This window comes from Aspergillus alliaceus, assembly GCF_009176365.1.
Source record: "Aspergillus alliaceus strain CBS 536.65 unplaced genomic scaffold BDW43scaffold_2, whole genome shotgun sequence".
Lineage (NCBI taxonomy): Eukaryota > Fungi > Ascomycota > Eurotiomycetes > Eurotiales > Aspergillaceae > Aspergillus > Aspergillus alliaceus.
Window position 1 is genome coordinate 1,591,165 of NW_022474685.1, and position 16,025 is coordinate 1,607,189.

General features: G+C 48.6%; 7 protein-coding genes across 7 annotated transcripts; 5 read left to right on the top strand and 2 right to left on the bottom strand.

Moving 5' to 3' along the window:
* Positions 1–544: 544 nt before the first annotated feature.
* On the top strand, positions 545–2,930 carry BDW43DRAFT_319452 (MFS transporter; the record flags this gene model as incomplete). Its single annotated transcript, XM_032048918.1, has 8 exons — positions 545–661; positions 713–733; positions 801–858; positions 930–989; positions 1,054–1,339; positions 1,389–1,773; positions 1,831–1,933; positions 1,988–2,930. The coding sequence occupies 8 exons, from the start codon at positions 545–547 to the stop codon at positions 2,431–2,433; spliced, it is 1,476 nt and encodes a 491-aa protein (XP_031906091.1). The 3' UTR covers positions 2,434–2,930.
* Positions 2,931–3,155: 225 nt separating this feature from the next.
* Positions 3,156–4,700, top strand: BDW43DRAFT_261078 (uncharacterized protein). The gene is made up of 2 exons (XM_032040269.1): positions 3,156–3,772; positions 3,883–4,700. Exons 1-2 carry the CDS (start codon positions 3,559–3,561, stop codon positions 4,431–4,433), a joined length of 765 nt encoding a protein of 254 aa, XP_031906092.1. The 5' UTR covers positions 3,156–3,558; the 3' UTR covers positions 4,434–4,700.
* Positions 4,701–5,000: 300 nt separating this feature from the next.
* Positions 5,001–6,473, top strand: BDW43DRAFT_261081 (Gfo/Idh/MocA family protein). The gene is made up of 5 exons (XM_032040270.1): positions 5,001–5,161; positions 5,224–5,249; positions 5,326–5,504; positions 5,562–5,845; positions 5,902–6,473. The coding sequence occupies exons 1-5, from the start codon at positions 5,131–5,133 to the stop codon at positions 6,405–6,407; spliced, it is 1,026 nt and encodes a 341-aa protein (XP_031906093.1). The 5' UTR covers positions 5,001–5,130; the 3' UTR covers positions 6,408–6,473.
* Positions 6,474–6,678: 205 nt separating this feature from the next.
* On the top strand, positions 6,679–8,128 carry BDW43DRAFT_261085 (60S ribosomal protein eL32). Its single transcript, XM_032040271.1, has 5 exons — positions 6,679–6,730; positions 6,786–6,825; positions 7,129–7,253; positions 7,368–7,489; positions 7,566–8,128. Exons 2-5 carry the CDS (start codon positions 6,786–6,788, stop codon positions 7,672–7,674), a joined length of 396 nt encoding a protein of 131 aa, XP_031906094.1. The 5' UTR covers positions 6,679–6,730; the 3' UTR covers positions 7,675–8,128.
* A 1-nt stretch (position 8,129) lies between these two features.
* BDW43DRAFT_261088 (pseudouridine synthase family protein) lies at positions 8,130–10,131 on the bottom strand. Its single transcript, XM_032040272.1, has 2 exons — positions 9,707–10,131; positions 8,130–9,637 (listed from the first exon to the last, which is right to left on the bottom strand). The coding sequence occupies exons 1-2, from the start codon at positions 9,941–9,943 to the stop codon at positions 8,312–8,314; spliced, it is 1,563 nt and encodes a 520-aa protein (XP_031906095.1). The 5' UTR covers positions 9,944–10,131; the 3' UTR covers positions 8,130–8,311.
* Positions 10,132–12,731: 2,600 nt separating this feature from the next.
* BDW43DRAFT_76552 (acyl-CoA thioesterase) lies at positions 12,732–13,482 on the top strand. The gene is made up of 2 exons (XM_032050486.1): positions 12,732–12,903; positions 12,975–13,482. Exons 1-2 carry the CDS (start codon positions 12,824–12,826, stop codon positions 13,408–13,410), a joined length of 516 nt encoding a protein of 171 aa, XP_031906096.1. The 5' UTR covers positions 12,732–12,823; the 3' UTR covers positions 13,411–13,482.
* Positions 13,483–14,434: 952 nt separating this feature from the next.
* On the bottom strand, positions 14,435–14,929 carry BDW43DRAFT_306140 (uncharacterized protein; the record flags this gene model as incomplete). Its single annotated transcript, XM_032045959.1, has 1 exon — positions 14,435–14,929. One exon carries the CDS (start codon positions 14,927–14,929, stop codon positions 14,435–14,437), a length of 495 nt encoding a protein of 164 aa, XP_031906097.1.
* Positions 14,930–16,025: the final 1,096 nt, after the last annotated feature.

A 16,025-nucleotide genomic window follows, 5' to 3' on the forward strand; every position in this document is an offset into this window, starting at 1 on the left:
GAGCTTCTACATGGGGATCCAGCTGAGATTTCATTGTACTTTTTTCGTCATGTCTTGATTATCTCTTTTCTTTCGGTTTTCCACCAGGTGATAGACTGAGCAATACAGTTAACTAGTTCAAATCTGTTCAAATCGCCGAATGGCATTAATTCCTGTAGAGCCCGGCCGAAGCATATAACTGGGCAGGTGGTCCAGCTCTGCCCAATGAGTATGGATCTCGACTTTGATACCCCGAATAAGTAATCCGATCCACTTACCTTAGTAGGGATGCGACCTGGGGGGGCTGGGGTGGGATCATCCGATGCATCCCACCTGTCGGGCTAACGAAATGGGAAAGACAAGCACAAAAATATACTTTAGCCAGCTCACCCACCACAATCGATATTATATTCGGGTAGGTCTTAGTCGTGCTCTCGGTAATAGGGGATCTGATCTGTCTTCAGAAAAGGGAAGCGGTTCTTGAATCCTTCCCCTTACTATATATTTCAGGGGGATCTTATTTTGGTGGCTATATCGATACCCCGCAGCACGTTTCAGAGACATTATGCATCAAAATGGTATCCAGGAGGATCATGCGCCGGTTGCTTCCCCGCCGTGGAAGTTGGGATTCCGCTCGTCGAGAAAATTTGTGATCTCCGTGGTATCAATGGCGGTTTTCACGGTATGTAGTCGGCTTTGTCTTTAACAATGAATACTGACGTGGTGATGGTAGGATGTTTTTATTTATGGGATGGTGCGTTGGTCAGATGTCAGCTTGGTATCCCTTGCGGGGTCGGTTCTAATGAGATTGGATTCATTAGATCGTTCCTATACTGCCCGTAGTTCTGCAAAAGCGTGTGTTTGTGCCAGATGACCAATGTACGGCGTGTTTTACTCTCGCATTTCTGGTTGAAGTGCGTGACGGAAATGCTGGCTGACAATGCACACAGTACAACAATGGATGGCCATAATGCTGGCAGCGTTCGGTGGTGCTATATTCGTTGGCTCCCGTAAGTCCCATGTCGCATATTCAAGAGCAAATTTATCGTGGTAGTTGACCGCATATGGATATAGCTATATTTGGGTACTTCGCCGACAAGGGTACTTCCCGCCAGGGACCATTTATCATCGGTCTACTTGCGTTAGGTGGCTCAACTATCATGTTCTGGGTAGCCCGAACGCTTGCTTCCCTGGTCATTGCGCGAGTTCTACAGGGATTATCTGCAGCTGTAGTTTGGACAGTGGGCATGGCTCTTGTTGTGGACACCGTGGGGAAGGATCAGGTTGGAGCTGCTATGGGATACGTCTCCATGTCTATGACAGTGGGAACTGTTTTTGGTCCTTTTATCGGAGGAGTTGTGTAGGTCATTCGCTGGACAAAGCTACGCCTGCCTCGCTGACTCGTGTAGGTTATCGCGGATAAGTTACGATGCCGTGTTTGCGATTGCGGTCGCACTGGTCATCCTAGATATTCTCCTCCGGCTTGTCATGATCGAGCAGAAGAATGTCTCTAAATGGACTCAGCCACAGATCGCTACAGAGACAGAGGGTCTACTCAGCAGTCCGGATGTAGCTGATAATATACACCAAGCCACCAAACAGACCTGTTCGGACGACGCTTCTGTCAATCTCCGTCATTCGGTTTGTTGGCCCAATGAAATTAGTGGTGAACCGGTATCGAGCGGAAGGTCATCTTCGGTGCCACCTATTTTGCGCTTGATGTGTTCCAGTAGTATGCTGCTCTTCCTTGGAGCGACAATGGTCGATGCCATTTTATGGTCCTCCTTCGACACTGTATGCGAAACCTGCTAATCAATATCTTAAATGCTTTGTTGACAATCAGCTCTCCAGGTGCTTCCTCTTCATGTGATGAAGACATTCGAATGGAATCCCTTCTGGATCGGAATTTGTTTTCTACCATTGTTCGCGCCGTCCTTCTTTTCGCCTCTCGTTGGTAAGTATCATGAAAGGAAACCGAGGTATACGGTCCGTTAACCGATTTCAACAGGCGATGCTGTTGACCGCTACGGATCCCGAACAGTTGCGTTCCTTGGATTCCTGCTGGACTTCCCAGCATTTTTTCTCCTTCGACTCATCACGCACGACACAACGCAAGACCAAGCCCTCCTCTATATATTCCTTTCCCTCGCAGGCGTTGCATCTACCCTTCAGATGGTGTCCCTCATGACAGAAGTCAGCCTTGTCGTCGAGCGACAGGAGAAGGAGTCGCCGGGAATATTCGGGAGTCAAGGAGGCATGGGGCAAGCGTACGGGTTGTTCAACGTCGCTTGGTCCGGTGGCCAGGTACTGGGACCATTGATTGCGGGGCTTTTGAGTGACTCTGGCGGGTGGGTGACGATGGTCAGCGTTTTCGGAACAATGAGTGGCATCACTGCGATCATTATCGCCTTCTCGGACGATAAGATTCTGAAATACTTCAAGAAACAAAGGTAGCCTTCTGTTGGATACCTGCTGATTGGCTTGATTTTCAGCCCATAGACACACACTTGAATTGTGAAGCTAGACCAGCTCTTTTGAATTTGGGTTTGAAAAAGCAACGGAGGTTGTGGTAGCGGATGTCTTCTCAGAACGAAGTACATATATAGTTAACGGTCATAACTTTGCATGATATTATCGGCCCATGAGGCTCCCTGAACCTAAGGAAGAAAAACAAAGTTTAATTTGACCTTCATGTAAGGGGCGGAGAGATTAATGGGTCCAACATGGCTGGTATTTGTTTCCCTGGAGATCATGGTGGTTGTTGGAGAGATGGCGGGATCCATGATTGCAAGGGGGGGGGTGGGAGAAAGGGCCGCCGCAAGGCTGGACATTAGAAAATCCTCCTGGTAAGTAGCAATTGCTTAAAGGTGATTACCTACTTTGAAGACAAAGGATAATAAGGTATCTTTCTCTGAGAACAATCAGATTGAAATCCTAGTAGGAGGGGAAAGAGGTCAATGGAAATGATCAGTCACACTTGAACGCTAACCATGCGGGGACTAAAGGATCCACACACGTGTATGTCTACTGAACGGATAATCCATGAAATCCGGGGAGAGGAATGGGATGGTATGATGGACCGAAAGACGATCATTTTTAAATCCCGGTCCTGTTTTTCTTTTGTAATTATTATAATCCCCTTTCGCAGTGTCGATCAACTAAATCGTATACAATTGAAAGACACTATGGGGCCTGAACCCTCCAATAGTCCAATACAAATACTAAGAATAGATTAGAAATACAAGTAAACAATACATCCGCAATACACACATAGTGTCGGGTAAACTCCACTGCTTCCCGCCATTGTTGTTGCATTTATTCCGTCTCTCTGTTTATCGAAGCCTTCCCAGTTCCTGGAATTCATACGGCTGGCACCCTTCTTCCTCCCTGTCCGGAAGAAATGCGTGGCGCTCGCTAACATCTTCCCTTTGTTTGCTATTTAATTGGATCGCCGCCTCTCTGAAACTCTTACTTCAATTTCTGCGACCCCGTTGTGACCGGAGATCCTTTTCATTTCCCTCACCCAATTTCCTGCCCGACTTCTCCTCAAGCCTCTCGGAGATTCATGATTGACGCAGGATGTCGACCACCACGACTACTGCCGCTCTCACATCGACCACACTGGTCGGCATGCTTCCCACAATAACAAATGCGACGGGTCTGGTCCCAGGGAAGAACTGTCCAACCTGTGGTCAGGACTCATGCCTGTCGCAAGAGCACGCGGCTGATCAAGAGAGGATCAAGGAATTAGAGGAGAAGGTTGGCACATTGAATGTCCAGGCTGCACAAATGGGTGAGAAATTAAACACAATGTGTCTCCGTTGGAGCGGGATGTGCATATCTCGATGCTCACTATACTTCTGATTATGAGATATTCTATACTAACTGGTGCCTTCCGGACAGCGGAGAAACTCGCCCAGTACGAACACGAAATCCGCCGTCTTCGTACTCAGACGTCCACATATGCCCCTCGAAACGGCTCCTCTGTATCCTCTACGTCGTCAAATGAGATGAGCCAGCCTTTATCCCCTCTTCAGCCTCCATCGTCCTCTCATTCGCAAGGGCGCCTATCGACCCTGACATCCTTCCTCCATTCCCGCGGGCCTAGCGGTGCCTGTCCAACTCAAACGCCAGCACAGCCAGTTTCCCGAACCCCGTCGCGACAGTCTAGCCCGGACAACACCGCCGAGCTCCAGAATGCGCTGGATCGTGAACAGACGTTACGGCGGGCTGCAGAGTCACAATTGTCGCAGACTACCTCCGAGTTGGAGGAGTTAACCGCGCAACTGTTTAGCCAAGCCAACGAGATGGTGGCCCAAGAACGCAAGGCCCGTGCGCGGCTGGAGGAGCGAGTAGCAGTGTTAGAACGTCGGGATGTCGAGAAGAGAACCCGGCTTGAGCGACTAGAGAAGGCGATGGAAAGGGTCGAGCGCATCCGAGCTCTCGTTGGTTAATAGACAGGAACATAGCAGGGTTTCTTTTTCTTTTTCTTTTTCTTTTCTCGTGGCTTGGTTATATCTATACCCTGGTGTTTACAGCGACTGCCCCTCGTGGATTTGGATTTGACATGAGACATGACTCGATGTTCTTCGGGTTCATTGCCCATGATGGTTATGATCAGCATATATGGCGTTGGCACATGGTTTTTTATTTTGGTTTCTGGGCGGCAGTCGAGGGGCGATTGTCTATATTGTGCATATTTGTACGTCGCGACAATATATTTTTGTAAATTTTTTTCTTTTTCATACTTCGATTAGAATGTCTCTACTCAGTAGCAAGCAACAAACAACAATCTCCCTTATCTTCCCTAAGTACCCCTGTATCATCCACCCAATCCAAAATGGACAAATATTTTTTCTATTCCCAATCTTCCTCATTCTGATACATGCTGCATTGTTCGAACCCCGCCGAACGGGAGAAGTCTGGAACTAATTTCAACTTGACCCACCCGGTTAATATTTATCGATAAATGTTCCAACGGCAGAAATGAAATGTAGTTCACGGATTCATTCTTCTACATACTTCAATTCACCCCCTTGGATTCTGTGAACTACCCACCAACATATTACCCGATATTTATGTATGCCCAACGATACTGATCTTCACAACCCTACCATTAATCGATAAGAACAATAATAATTGAACCCCACCATGCCCGTCGGAGTGGCAATCATAGGAAGCGGTACGTCCCAAGCCCTAGTACAATGGCATATATATATTGAAACAAACCTAATAATGACACAGGGAACTTTGCCCGTGAAGAGCACCTGGTACATATCTCGCCCTCTTCGAGCATCACAACCGAGCCCGGATATAACCAGCGTTAATTGAGCTAACACGCTCCAGCCCAGCATCCAAGCAACGGATGCGTTCGCCCTGAAAGCCATTTACTCGAGGTCTCTGCAGTCGGCCGAGTCCCTCGCAAATGGGATACCTGACCTCGACCTCTACGCAGCGGATGCAGGGCCGGGGAAAACCTACGATGATCTGCTCAGCCGGTCGGATATTACAGCGGTGATTATAGCGTGCGTGGGCCTATGACATAACTACGAAGATTAGGAGGGACTAATACAAAATCTCAGGCTCCCAATCCTAGTCCAACCAGACTTCATCCGCAAAGCCCTGAGAGCAGGTAAACATGTTCTGTCGGAGAAGCCCATCGCTAAGGACTTAGCCACGGCGCAGGACCTGATTAACCTGCACAACTCGCGCATCATCAGCAGCAAGACTATTTGGGCGGTGGCCGAGAACTGGCGGTACATGAGCAAGTTTGTGCGGGCGGCGGAGGAGGTGCGCAGATTGGGTGGGGTTAGGAACTTCCGCGTCATGTTGAGGAGTATGATTAAGCCGGGGTCGAAGTATCATAGTACGTTGTTCTTGTTTCGAGCAGGGTGAGTGGAGGTGGCTAACTTGTGCGAGTAGAGACGGAATGGCGCCGGAATCCTGGGTACCAGGGAGGCTTTGTGCTGGATGGTGGGGTTCATGGTGTTGCTGCGCTGCGGTTGATCTTGGGACAGGGTGATGGGCTGGCTACCGTGGCGGCGCATGCTTCTTTGAGGCAGGAACATCTTGCTCCTGTTGATACTGTTGATGCGCTGCTTAAGACTAGGTCGGGCGCCACGGGTGTGGTGTCGGTGTCTTATGGGTCGGAGATCAATGATTCGGTCTTCGAGTTTACGTGCGCGGATGGCATCGTGAAGTTGGATTTTGATCGGTTGACAGTTAATGGGGAGGGCTATGATGTGCCTTTCGAGGGTCGCGGAGTCAATAAGGAGCTTGCCGAATTCGTGGAGTCTATTAACTCAGGAGCTGGGATCGCGACCCGCCTGCGACCGGAGGAAGCATTGGCGGATCTGGAGGTGATGGAAGGCATCTTTGGTAGTAGCGAGAACAATGGGGAGAGGAGAAATCTGCACCTGCAGATCTAATAGACCATTATAATTAAATGAGACAAATTACCCTGCACAAAACATAAGATAGCAACTGCGCGATCAATGCGTCAGATGGAGCAAGTAAGCTTATTGATTGATACGGGACGATAAGAGAGGCGGTTAAAGACTTGATGACATAATCTAACGATCGACACCAGACCTAACACGGTAAGTCTTGGCAGGGCTTTCACCCTAATTTTCAGCTTAGCGAGGCGTTAGCACCCGACTGCACTGGGCGGCCTACCTCAGCGCGAAATTTTGAGACCGAATTCGACCCGTCACGACAACTTGAGCGCCAGCGACCTCACGAAACCGACAAGGTATGTTTTGGATGGCTGTATACTGTCATTGTTATCGTTACTAATTAAAATCAAGATGGTCCTCGCAAAGAAGCACGTCCCCATCGTCAAGAAGCGTATGTCTATATCCTGCCATCCTGTTTTCCAGCCCAGCACATCCACCACAGTCCCAAGGCCCCATGTATAGCAAGGATTTTGGCGACGGAGAAATAAGCGAGGGATCGGACGATACATGTACTTTTTTTTTCGCGAAAAAGGTGGAATGATACCGTGAGAACAATATTTGAAATGATTTGAGGACGACATGGCGAAATCCCTAGAGACGTGGGGTACATCGGGCTTCGGGACACAATCATTATCACACATACACATTCGGGTTATTGAATATAGGGGAAACTGACGAGTGTTCTAATATACAGGCACCAAGACCTTCAAGCGCCACCAGTCGGATCGCTTCAAGTGTGTGCCGGAGTCATGGCGCAAGCCTAAGGGTATCGACTCCCGCGTCCGTAGACGCTTCAAGTCGAACATCCCTATGCCCTCCGTACGTTTCTCTCAACCCCAGTTCCAATCAGACATGAACCTTCACAAGAACGACCAGTGATCAACTCGCAATGTGCAGTGGAGTACAGAGTACTGATATGGAATGAATCGATAGATCGGCTATGGTAGCAACAAGAAGACCAAGCACATGATGCCCTCCGGCCACAAGGCTTTCCTCGTCCAGAACCCCAAGGACGTTGAGCTCCTTCTCATGCACAACCGCACCTACGCTGCTGAGTACGCCCACCCTTCAACCATGATATAAATCCTGTCAAGGGAAAGCACACCCAACTAACATAATGAAACCCAATAGGATCGGCCACGCGGTCTCTTCTCGCAAGCGTGTCGATATCCTCGCCAAGGCCAAGGCTCTCGGTGTCAAGGTTACCAACCCCAAGGGCCGTGTCACCACTGAGGCTTAAATGCTTTAGCCTAATTAAATCAACAATTAAAAATTATTATACCAAAGCATTTTCAATTGGAGATGGGGATCTCTGGCAAAGCTGCAAGGTGTCGCTTCGGTTTCTTGTATGGTCGTGAATTGAAATGAATCAATTTCGTGGCGATGACGAATTTCTCTTATGTGCATGATTCTATTGCATAGGGTGGCTGGTACCAGTGCTGGGACTTAAAATAGAAATTGGGGATTTTTCCCACTGGGATTCTCTTTCTCGGTCTTTTCCCCATAGATCCGGGCGGTAGCGTTCGAGCGTAGGATGTTAAGTCTTTGTGTCAACGGGGGTTTGCTACTGGGTTCTCAGCGCAAGCGTCCTGGATGGGCCTTTCTTGAGTAGTCGCCAAGTATTTGCCATTCTGGCACCACCTTGACCATGTGTCTACGCTCTTTCCGTTCAGTTCTCAATCTATATGTTCATTGGGCTAATCCTTGCGCCATACACCGTCCCCTCTGCATATGCGCCAGCGACGGAAAACAAGAACAAAAAGCATAGGGAACTCCTGATATCCATGCATACAGGTATCATGTAGTCGTAAACATCAAGTCTATGCAAAGATGGGAGGAAGGAAACGTCTAAGAGAAAGAAAACCAAGCGGAGCCTCCTACTGCAGACAAGCCTCTTGCTGCAGTCTAGGCACATCAGCGATATCAACCAACCCCACGCCCCGAACAAGAGCAGCGGTATTTCCTTGGCCCCTCGGAGGCTTCTCTTCCTCCTCCATACCCTCTGGCACGGTTCCATTGCCAATGACTGTCTCTTCTTCCTCCGGCACGGGTTGCCAATCAGGGACCTCCGTAGGACCATCCATGCCTGGCGGAGGAAGGGCCCAAGAGGGCATCTTGCTGCGGTACTTCCAGTCACCCTCATCGGAGGAATAGGCAACGGCGTGGAGGAAGATACCCAGCTCATGTACACCGGGATCAGTATAAAGATCCGTGCCGCAGATGTCACATTTCTCACCGGAGAGCCTCTCACCTTTACGCTTCTGATACTGGTGCTCGGCATCCTCGTGCTCACGGGACATGATCTGCTCCACGACGGAGGTGTCAGTGCCCGGAGGCACGAGGGGAGCAGCGGTAAGGTGAGTGCGGTAGGAGACGGTATCAGAGACTTCCGTCTTGCCCATATCATTCAACCTATCTATGATCTCATCGTCGCGAACACCAGAGTCTTCATTCTTCCCCAGTTCGGGCCCAAACACACGCCGATTCGAATAAATCGGATCATTCGTAATCGGATGGCCCAGAAACTGGAGATGGACACGGATCTGATGCGTCCGGCCGGTCAACGGCAGACAGTGCACGATACTATACCCCTCCTCTTCATTCGCATAGGCTGGCGGCGGCGTCGCAGCTCGCGCCTCTCCACCCTCGACGGGCGGCTCAGGCTCATGAGGCGGGTAATACGCCAACCGCCGGAACTTCGTCGTGGCTGTCTTGCCCGTGGCCCGAACGCGATTCAGCCCCAGCTTCGGACTAACCTGCATAATCGGCTGGTCGCACACCACCACCCCGTCGGGGAACTTGCCCTTCACCCGAGTCACGTACTCCTTATGCACGGTCCGCTCTTTCAGCCTGCTGGCCACCATCTCCGCTGCCTTGGGGTGTTTAGCAATGAACATCACGCCGGAGGTCAACCGGTCCAGACGATTACAGGGCCGGGGCACCCAGCCGCCACCGCGCTGGGCACGAAGGATCTCAATGACAGAGTTATAGTGGTACCGACCGGCAGAGTGAACGGGCACACCGGCCGGCTTATCAATGACGATGAGCCCATCGTCTTCGTGGATTATGCCGATCTCCTGGCCTGTGACGGGGGGTTCGTGCCGGTGCAGGGTATGCGAGATGACTTCACCGTTTTTCACGACGGTGTGCGGTCCGGCCGGTTTACCATTGATCGCAACTTTGCCGGCTGCCAGGGCCTCTCTCTGAACCATCCCATGTAATTAGTAAAAGACGGTAGAGCGTGAATAGAAGCTCAGGGAGCGAAAACATACATAGTACTCCGGTGGACGATCGCGAAACTCGGAGACAAAGATGTCCACTAGCTCCCGGCCCCTCCATCGCTCTTTGCAAAATGTGTTGTATGTGTAGTGGTATGGTTTGACGCGGCGCAGCCCTCCTTCGAAGTAATAGGTACCTGCGGGTGGTTCGCAGGGTGTGGCTACTTTGGGGGGTTCTGCGACACGTTCTTGCGGCGCCTGGGGCGTGGTGTCGACGGGCGTGAGAGTCATGCTGCACGCAGTGAGTCTGCCTTTTCGCACGAGATAGGCGAGAACGCGGGGTGAGGGAGCCAAATTCGGAAATTTATGGCGGATATTACGAATTCGTGGACTGTGGTTTTGAATTGAAGAAATGTAGTTTTACGTGGGGTCGGAGGGGCGTTCCTGAAAAGAATGGGAAAAAAAAAAGTCTATGTTCTTGGCGTTGTTGCCCCAGGTCAATTGGTGATTTTATCTGGCATCAAGGCCACGGTGTAGCTAGCTAGCTAGCCCCAATACATAGAAGAGAAATCATACGAATGAACTTGTTCGACTGCAAACTTGTAGACAAGTATAATTGGCTATGACAGCCATATCATATTGAGTAAGTCATCATCCCAATAACTATTTATATATATATTCTTGAAGTATAGACTTCTAATTGCCACCAACATAAGATTTCGTTTTACAGCCCTAGTACTATAACATAAAATCATCAGAAAGTGCTGAGCATAGAGCAACAATCGGGATTCTCGCCCGTTAATCCTGTATCTTGCTTCATTAACAGGTGGATTGCCTTGACAAGATACTGCTATCCAGGAATGGGAGTATGAAAAGAGTTATTCACCAAATAAGGAGCTCAGAGAAATGCGCGGCAATGACTTCCCAAGTCATGTAATGCACTTAACCCTCACTATGAAGATGTGTGTCACTTATGTACGTAAATTTCCTAATTAGATAAAACTGCATAAAAGAGCTGTAGCCTCGTCTACTCCGATTAGAGCGGGTTATCATTCCATCTAAGCTGAGTGATATTGTCCTCCTGTCCTCTTGGCTAGGGTTCGTCCTTTTAAATGGCTTGTTTTTGCCTATATAAAACCCACAGGCACTCAAGCTACGTTACTCGAAAAAGGCTAATTGGTGGATACGTGGATAACATTGGTCAGGAGAAGTCCGCTGGCTGTACTAAAGACACCAAGCTTTGAGTCACAATCTTCGCTCACTACCGTGGTTCTAGTGCCATGACCTGCCCGACCATGCCCGACAGCAGAATCTATCCACGGTATCTCAGCAATGGAAAGTGTTGGTGGAGCTACTCTAACCGGAAAGTTTGACTTGTCGAGCCACCATCTGTACTTACTCGTATTAACCTTTAGCGTACGGCTTCACGCGCTGTGTAAGGAGTAGAGTGCCTAAACGGGTTTCAACCTCTTCTCCTCTCTATATGCCCTGCATTTTGCAGCTTTAATGCGTTCGCTCCCTCTGCTATTTGATGCCACTACATCCATAAGAGAACCAAAGGGTGGCTTCTTTGTTCTCTCCTGGCTGTACTGGAAGGTCAAGAAAAGAGAACATTGTATATAGAAAACCACCACTCCTTTGAGTGTCACTTATCTACTCTCTCTCACGAACCAACAATGCCCGCAAGCGCATTCCACAACAGAATCACCCAACAACCATCTTCACCATATCACCACTAAAGCCCGAATCCAAGAAACCATCTGCAACATCCAATTCACCTAAAACCTAAACACACTGCCTAATAGGAATAGGGTAACCTCCTGGCCACGTCCACTGGCAAATCTGCGAACAACAAGACGAATAATGCAGACAAGGCCATCCATTCTCATGACAATGCTCTTTTGGCTCATCGGTACTGGTACTAGTATTCGACGGAGCAGCAGGTTTCACAGTCTGACAGCCTTGGACCCCGACGCATCCGCCGTCTTTGGTCTTTGTGGCCTCGTTCTGCAATTGAATGGGGAGTGTGATATTTTCTGATATAGTATGGTCCCATGAGGTATTATTTCGGATGTCTGGTTCTTGGTTGATGGATACCGTCACTGTGACAGTAGCGATGATGAGGGTAGTGGTAAAGTGGAAGATGTGCATGGTACTTGGTGTGTCTCTGTGTTGCTGGCTGTAGAGTATTGTTTGGAGGGTTATTGAGCTCGGGAATGCTTGGTATTTGGACTTATCCTTCTTAGTGGGGGTGGATATTAAGAGAGAGTGGGTTGAACGGACAGTGAGATGTCGGTAAGCCATCCAATAATTATGAGCGTACTTTGGACGGAAGCATTTGAATGAGGTCAGTGCTTTGCGCTTTCTGAGAATTTGTTCAGAGATTGGAGATCAACCAGGAAGATATTTTATACTCGCGAGTGATGGAGATCCTTGCGATAAGCCGTGGTGGGCGATCAATGGGGCAAGTGCGATGAACCCTTTGCCCCAGTTAACTCCACTGTTGTGACTTAACCCTACCATTTAGCAAGACTTAGAGTCTCATGAGATAGATCGTTACAGGTGAGGCTAACTGTGAGTGAAAGTTATACTGACAATCTTATAATCTAAGCTGTCCGGAATCCAGCCGTATATGCACTGAAGAACGATCTTGAATAGACTTTAAACGAGTATGCATCTCTCTATATTCAAATAAACAACCAATGTCCATCAAGAACAATATAAACTCACAACTAGCATTACGTGTCATACGGTAGAAGTTAAAGAACTTCAGCACCTACTTCAGACACAAGACTTTTTCAACCAGAAGACCACCAATCCACCCATACTCACCTTTACCAACCTCAACCAAAATAACCTTATCAGATCCACACCCCCCATCCCAAAAACCTCCACCAAGTTAACATCAAAGATCTACTCCAGAGACAGTGGATTAAGTTCAATATAGGCTATGCCCGAGACCGCCGATCCACACCCAATCCGGCAAAGCGCCCGCAAACCCAACCTCGGTTGTTCGGAAATAGGCTCGAATGCCAGACAAATCCCCATCTGACAAACGATAATACTACTAATAGTTCCCATTCAACCCAATAAAAAACCACACGCAGAAACACCCAAAAGCCAACACCCATACCCCTCCACCCAAAGACAATCTCCACAAAACAACCCAAAATGCCCCCCCAAGACCTCCAAGCCAAGAAACGCCGCACCAGAAGCGACTACACCTTCCATCAAATATACCGAACAAGATGGTAAATAAACACCCCATAAGAAACCCCTTGAAGGAAGGAAGAAATAAATAAAGATAAATCAAAAAAACCAGGTTTGACAACGACATGTACGCCCACCTAAACAACACCGTCTACGCCATGCTCTTCGACTCGATCGTGAACAGCTGGCTCATCGCCGAATGCGGAATGGACCCGTTCTCAGGCGGGCAGAAGAAGGATGCCGATCCGGAATCCGCATCGCAGGTGGGTATCATGGTGAACTCGTACTGCGATTACCTTGCCTCGGTGTCGTTTCCCGATGTGTTGGAGTTGGGGCTTCGGGTTGCGAAGCTTGGGTCATCGAGTGTTACGTATGAAGTTGGGGTGTTTAAGCAGGGGGAGGAAGCGGTTAAGGTTGTTGGGGGGTATACGCATGTTTTTGTGGCGAGGGAGACGATGAGGCCGACTAAGGAGGGGATGGAGGAGAGGGTAAGGAGGGGGTTGGAGAAGTTGGTTAAGGGGGGTGGGAAGGAGAGGTCGAAGTTGTGAATTTTTTTTTTTTTTTGTTCTTTTGTTTGTCTCTAAACTTGTAGAATTTATGAAGGGTTGGGTTTGGACGGATGTTTATGGAGATATTATATCATTGCGTGTTCTTTTCTTAGGTGGGGTGAGAATAATCTGGCCGTCTCTTTGCTACGGTTGATAAGTTGGCAGGTACTCGGGACGAAGATGCAAGTGAATTCTATAGTGCGCTTTTTTCAGATATAATCGGGGAGAATATTGGTGTTTTGAGAGTCTGGAAGGAAGCGTTGCAGAGTATCGTTTGTATGTACTTTGTTCACGGGATAAGACAAACCCTACTAAGCTGGATAGACCTTGCATAGGAAAAAACTGAGAGCATTTGCCAATCAGACGCCCTGCAGATAGATCCGAAATGCAAGTGATGGATGGTATCATGCATGTTCACTTGAACATAGTTTCTGCAGTAGGACTAAGATGTACCCACTTCTTGCTGCAGATAATATGTATCATGAGGGCTAGCCCGTCTACGGTCTTTCATACAGAGAATATCAATCCAGCTCAGCATTACTGTAATCTATGGTCATATTGTATCAGTTACTATTAAATCCTGTCCAAGCCTGTTGATCTTGAACCACATAATAACCGAAAGAATCATCACGGCTAATATCCTTCATGATGAGAAGTAGCCATTTATGCCGCAAAGCAAAGAATAAGAGGTCTATCGAACTTTTTTTTAGCCCCAAACTCCATCGCTGTGTAAAGCAAACCTTCGTAAAAGTTGAGCCACCAAGCAAGCTCATAATAGTGGAAACAAAAAAGAAAAGCAAAACAAAGTCGCTTATGCACTCGCTTTTAACAGTTCAAGAATAGCAATTGCCCTTTCTGGTTGAACCTGTCAGGCCATGTTCTGGAGGAGCCAGCTGCAGAACAAAATTCGCCGTGGTTGTATAAAGGTCGTGTGTTTCGACGACCCGATAGCAAAAAGACTGGAATCGTCAGGAGTGATGCATAAGGTGCGCAAACTCTTCGTGGACGACTCAGGGAATCGCAATCAATTGAGCTTGCTCGGAACAATGCTGGCGCGGGAAACATTCGAGCTTTCAGGGAACAGAACCCGGCGCATAGTATGGGTTTTCGAGTCGTAGTACCATTTTTGATAAGGTCCCGGGATAAACTTTCCCTTGGCATCCCATCCAGCGACCCAGGTGTCATCGTCGTCGAGACGGAAGAACAGAAATCTTTCCGGCTTAGCACCTTCATGAACGACCACTGAGTGCCAGCGGCATCTATCCTCCAGTTCGTCTTCGAACATGTAGCGGTGGAGGATTCGGCAATAAACGAGTGGAACAGGAACTTTTTCGTCGTACTCGTTGCCATCCCTGTAAACAAGGTGCCATCCACGACCCGGGATGTATTTGTAAATGCCCGGAACAGGGGATTGCCAATGTTCTTCTTTGTGAATCGATCCTTGGATGCGCTCGCCACGCTGAAACCAGTACGTGGGGCAGAAGACAGCCCGGAGGCAAAGGAAAAGGTTGGGCGCCATGATGAGTTGAGGAGAAATAGGTATTTCGTTGACGATAGCGTATGACAGGTGCCTTCACCTAGATCAGTGAGGTTCGAAGAGGCGAAGTAATTAGAAGGTAAAGGAAACGCTCAATTGCTGGAAATCAAAAGCGTTACGATCAAGAAAGAACGAAAGGCGGATGTTTTATAAGTCGACGTCCATCTTGACAAACACAAGTAGTATTACTCGAGTTGAAAAGAAATTCAAAATGAAGCAGGTTGTTCGGCCCGATTGACAATCGGCGACAGTTCTATTCGAGCGCAGAGATGCTGATTCGCTGGGGAGATTGATAACAAAAAGGTACGGCCGGATACTTCCCGCAGACGAGCCGCGAGACACGTAACGATGCGGTGTGCACAATATATGCGTCCCGCGGGGATCTAGGCCACTGTTGAGTAGCACGAAATATTTCGGGGAAGCTGCGACGGTAGACGGATAAGACAGGTGTCTTCCAGTAGGGATAGATAGGTCAAGGATGGAATCAGGAGGTACGACAACTGTTGTAGTGCAGGGATGCAAGATGCACGGTGCACACCGAAGTAGTCGTTTCTTATTGTTCAGTGGAAGCGCATGGTAGCAAGCTGGCATCTAACTGGACAATGGGAGGAAGTAGCATGATAAAGGAATCTGTTGGAGTAGGAATCAACAAGGAATGAGACGGAGGATCGCAAAGTGCAGGTTAAAAAGAAGATGGTGGGATGGTGGGTGGGGGATGCCTGACAAACAGGGGCGGTCTGAGATCAGCCGTGACTAGAAAAAATTTTCTGATATTGTCAGGCTAGACCCCTAGCCCTGAGCGGACCGAAGTATGGTAGCGTGGGAAATCGGTCACTGTTCCGTAAGTCTAACAAGGCTGCAACGGCAAAAACCAAACCCTCTGCGGGTAACCCGAGAGAGACCCACCACTGGTCCACACTCGCGGATATTTTTATCAATTTTGAATGGTGTTGTGTGCTGATGGTTGAATATCAATTACTTCAATTGTCAGGTGCTCCGCCATTGGCCTCAGCTGTTTCTCGTTCTCTCATGACTCAATCGCTTGGCGCTCAGGTAATGGACTAATAGTACTCTCATG

Excerpts from the sequence above, each read along its gene's own strand:
- BDW43DRAFT_76552 (XM_032050486.1), top strand. The coding sequence starts at position 12,824 with ATGCCCCCCCAAGACCTCCAAGCCAAGAAACGCCGCACCAGAAGCGAC. Across the intron at positions 12,904-12,974 it reads CAAATATACCGAACAAGATG|GTTTGACAACGACATGTACG; the intron begins GTAAATAAACAC and ends CAAAAAAACCAG.
- BDW43DRAFT_261081 (XM_032040270.1), top strand. The coding sequence starts at position 5,131 with ATGCCCGTCGGAGTGGCAATCATAGGAAGCG. Across the intron at positions 5,162-5,223 it reads AGTGGCAATCATAGGAAGCG|GGAACTTTGCCCGTGAAGAG; the intron begins GTACGTCCCAAG and ends ATAATGACACAG. Across the intron at positions 5,505-5,561 it reads ATTACAGCGGTGATTATAGC|GCTCCCAATCCTAGTCCAAC; the intron begins GTGCGTGGGCCT and ends ACAAAATCTCAG.
- BDW43DRAFT_261088 (XM_032040272.1), bottom strand. The coding sequence starts at position 9,943 with ATGACTCTCACGCCCGTCGACACCACGCCCCAGGCGCCGCAAGAACGT. Across the intron at positions 9,638-9,706 it reads ATCGTCCACCGGAGTACTAT|AGAGAGGCCCTGGCAGCCGG; the intron begins GTATGTTTTCGC and ends GGGATGGTTCAG.
- BDW43DRAFT_261078 (XM_032040269.1), top strand. The coding sequence starts at position 3,559 with ATGTCGACCACCACGACTACTGCCGCTCTCACATCGACCACACTGGTC. Across the intron at positions 3,773-3,882 it reads TGTCCAGGCTGCACAAATGG|CGGAGAAACTCGCCCAGTAC; the intron begins GTGAGAAATTAA and ends CCTTCCGGACAG.
- BDW43DRAFT_261085 (XM_032040271.1), top strand. The coding sequence starts at position 6,786 with ATGGTCCTCGCAAAGAAGCACGTCCCCATCGTCAAGAAGC. Across the intron at positions 6,826-7,128 it reads CGTCCCCATCGTCAAGAAGC|GCACCAAGACCTTCAAGCGC; the intron begins GTATGTCTATAT and ends TCTAATATACAG. Across the intron at positions 7,490-7,565 it reads AACCGCACCTACGCTGCTGA|GATCGGCCACGCGGTCTCTT; the intron begins GTACGCCCACCC and ends GAAACCCAATAG.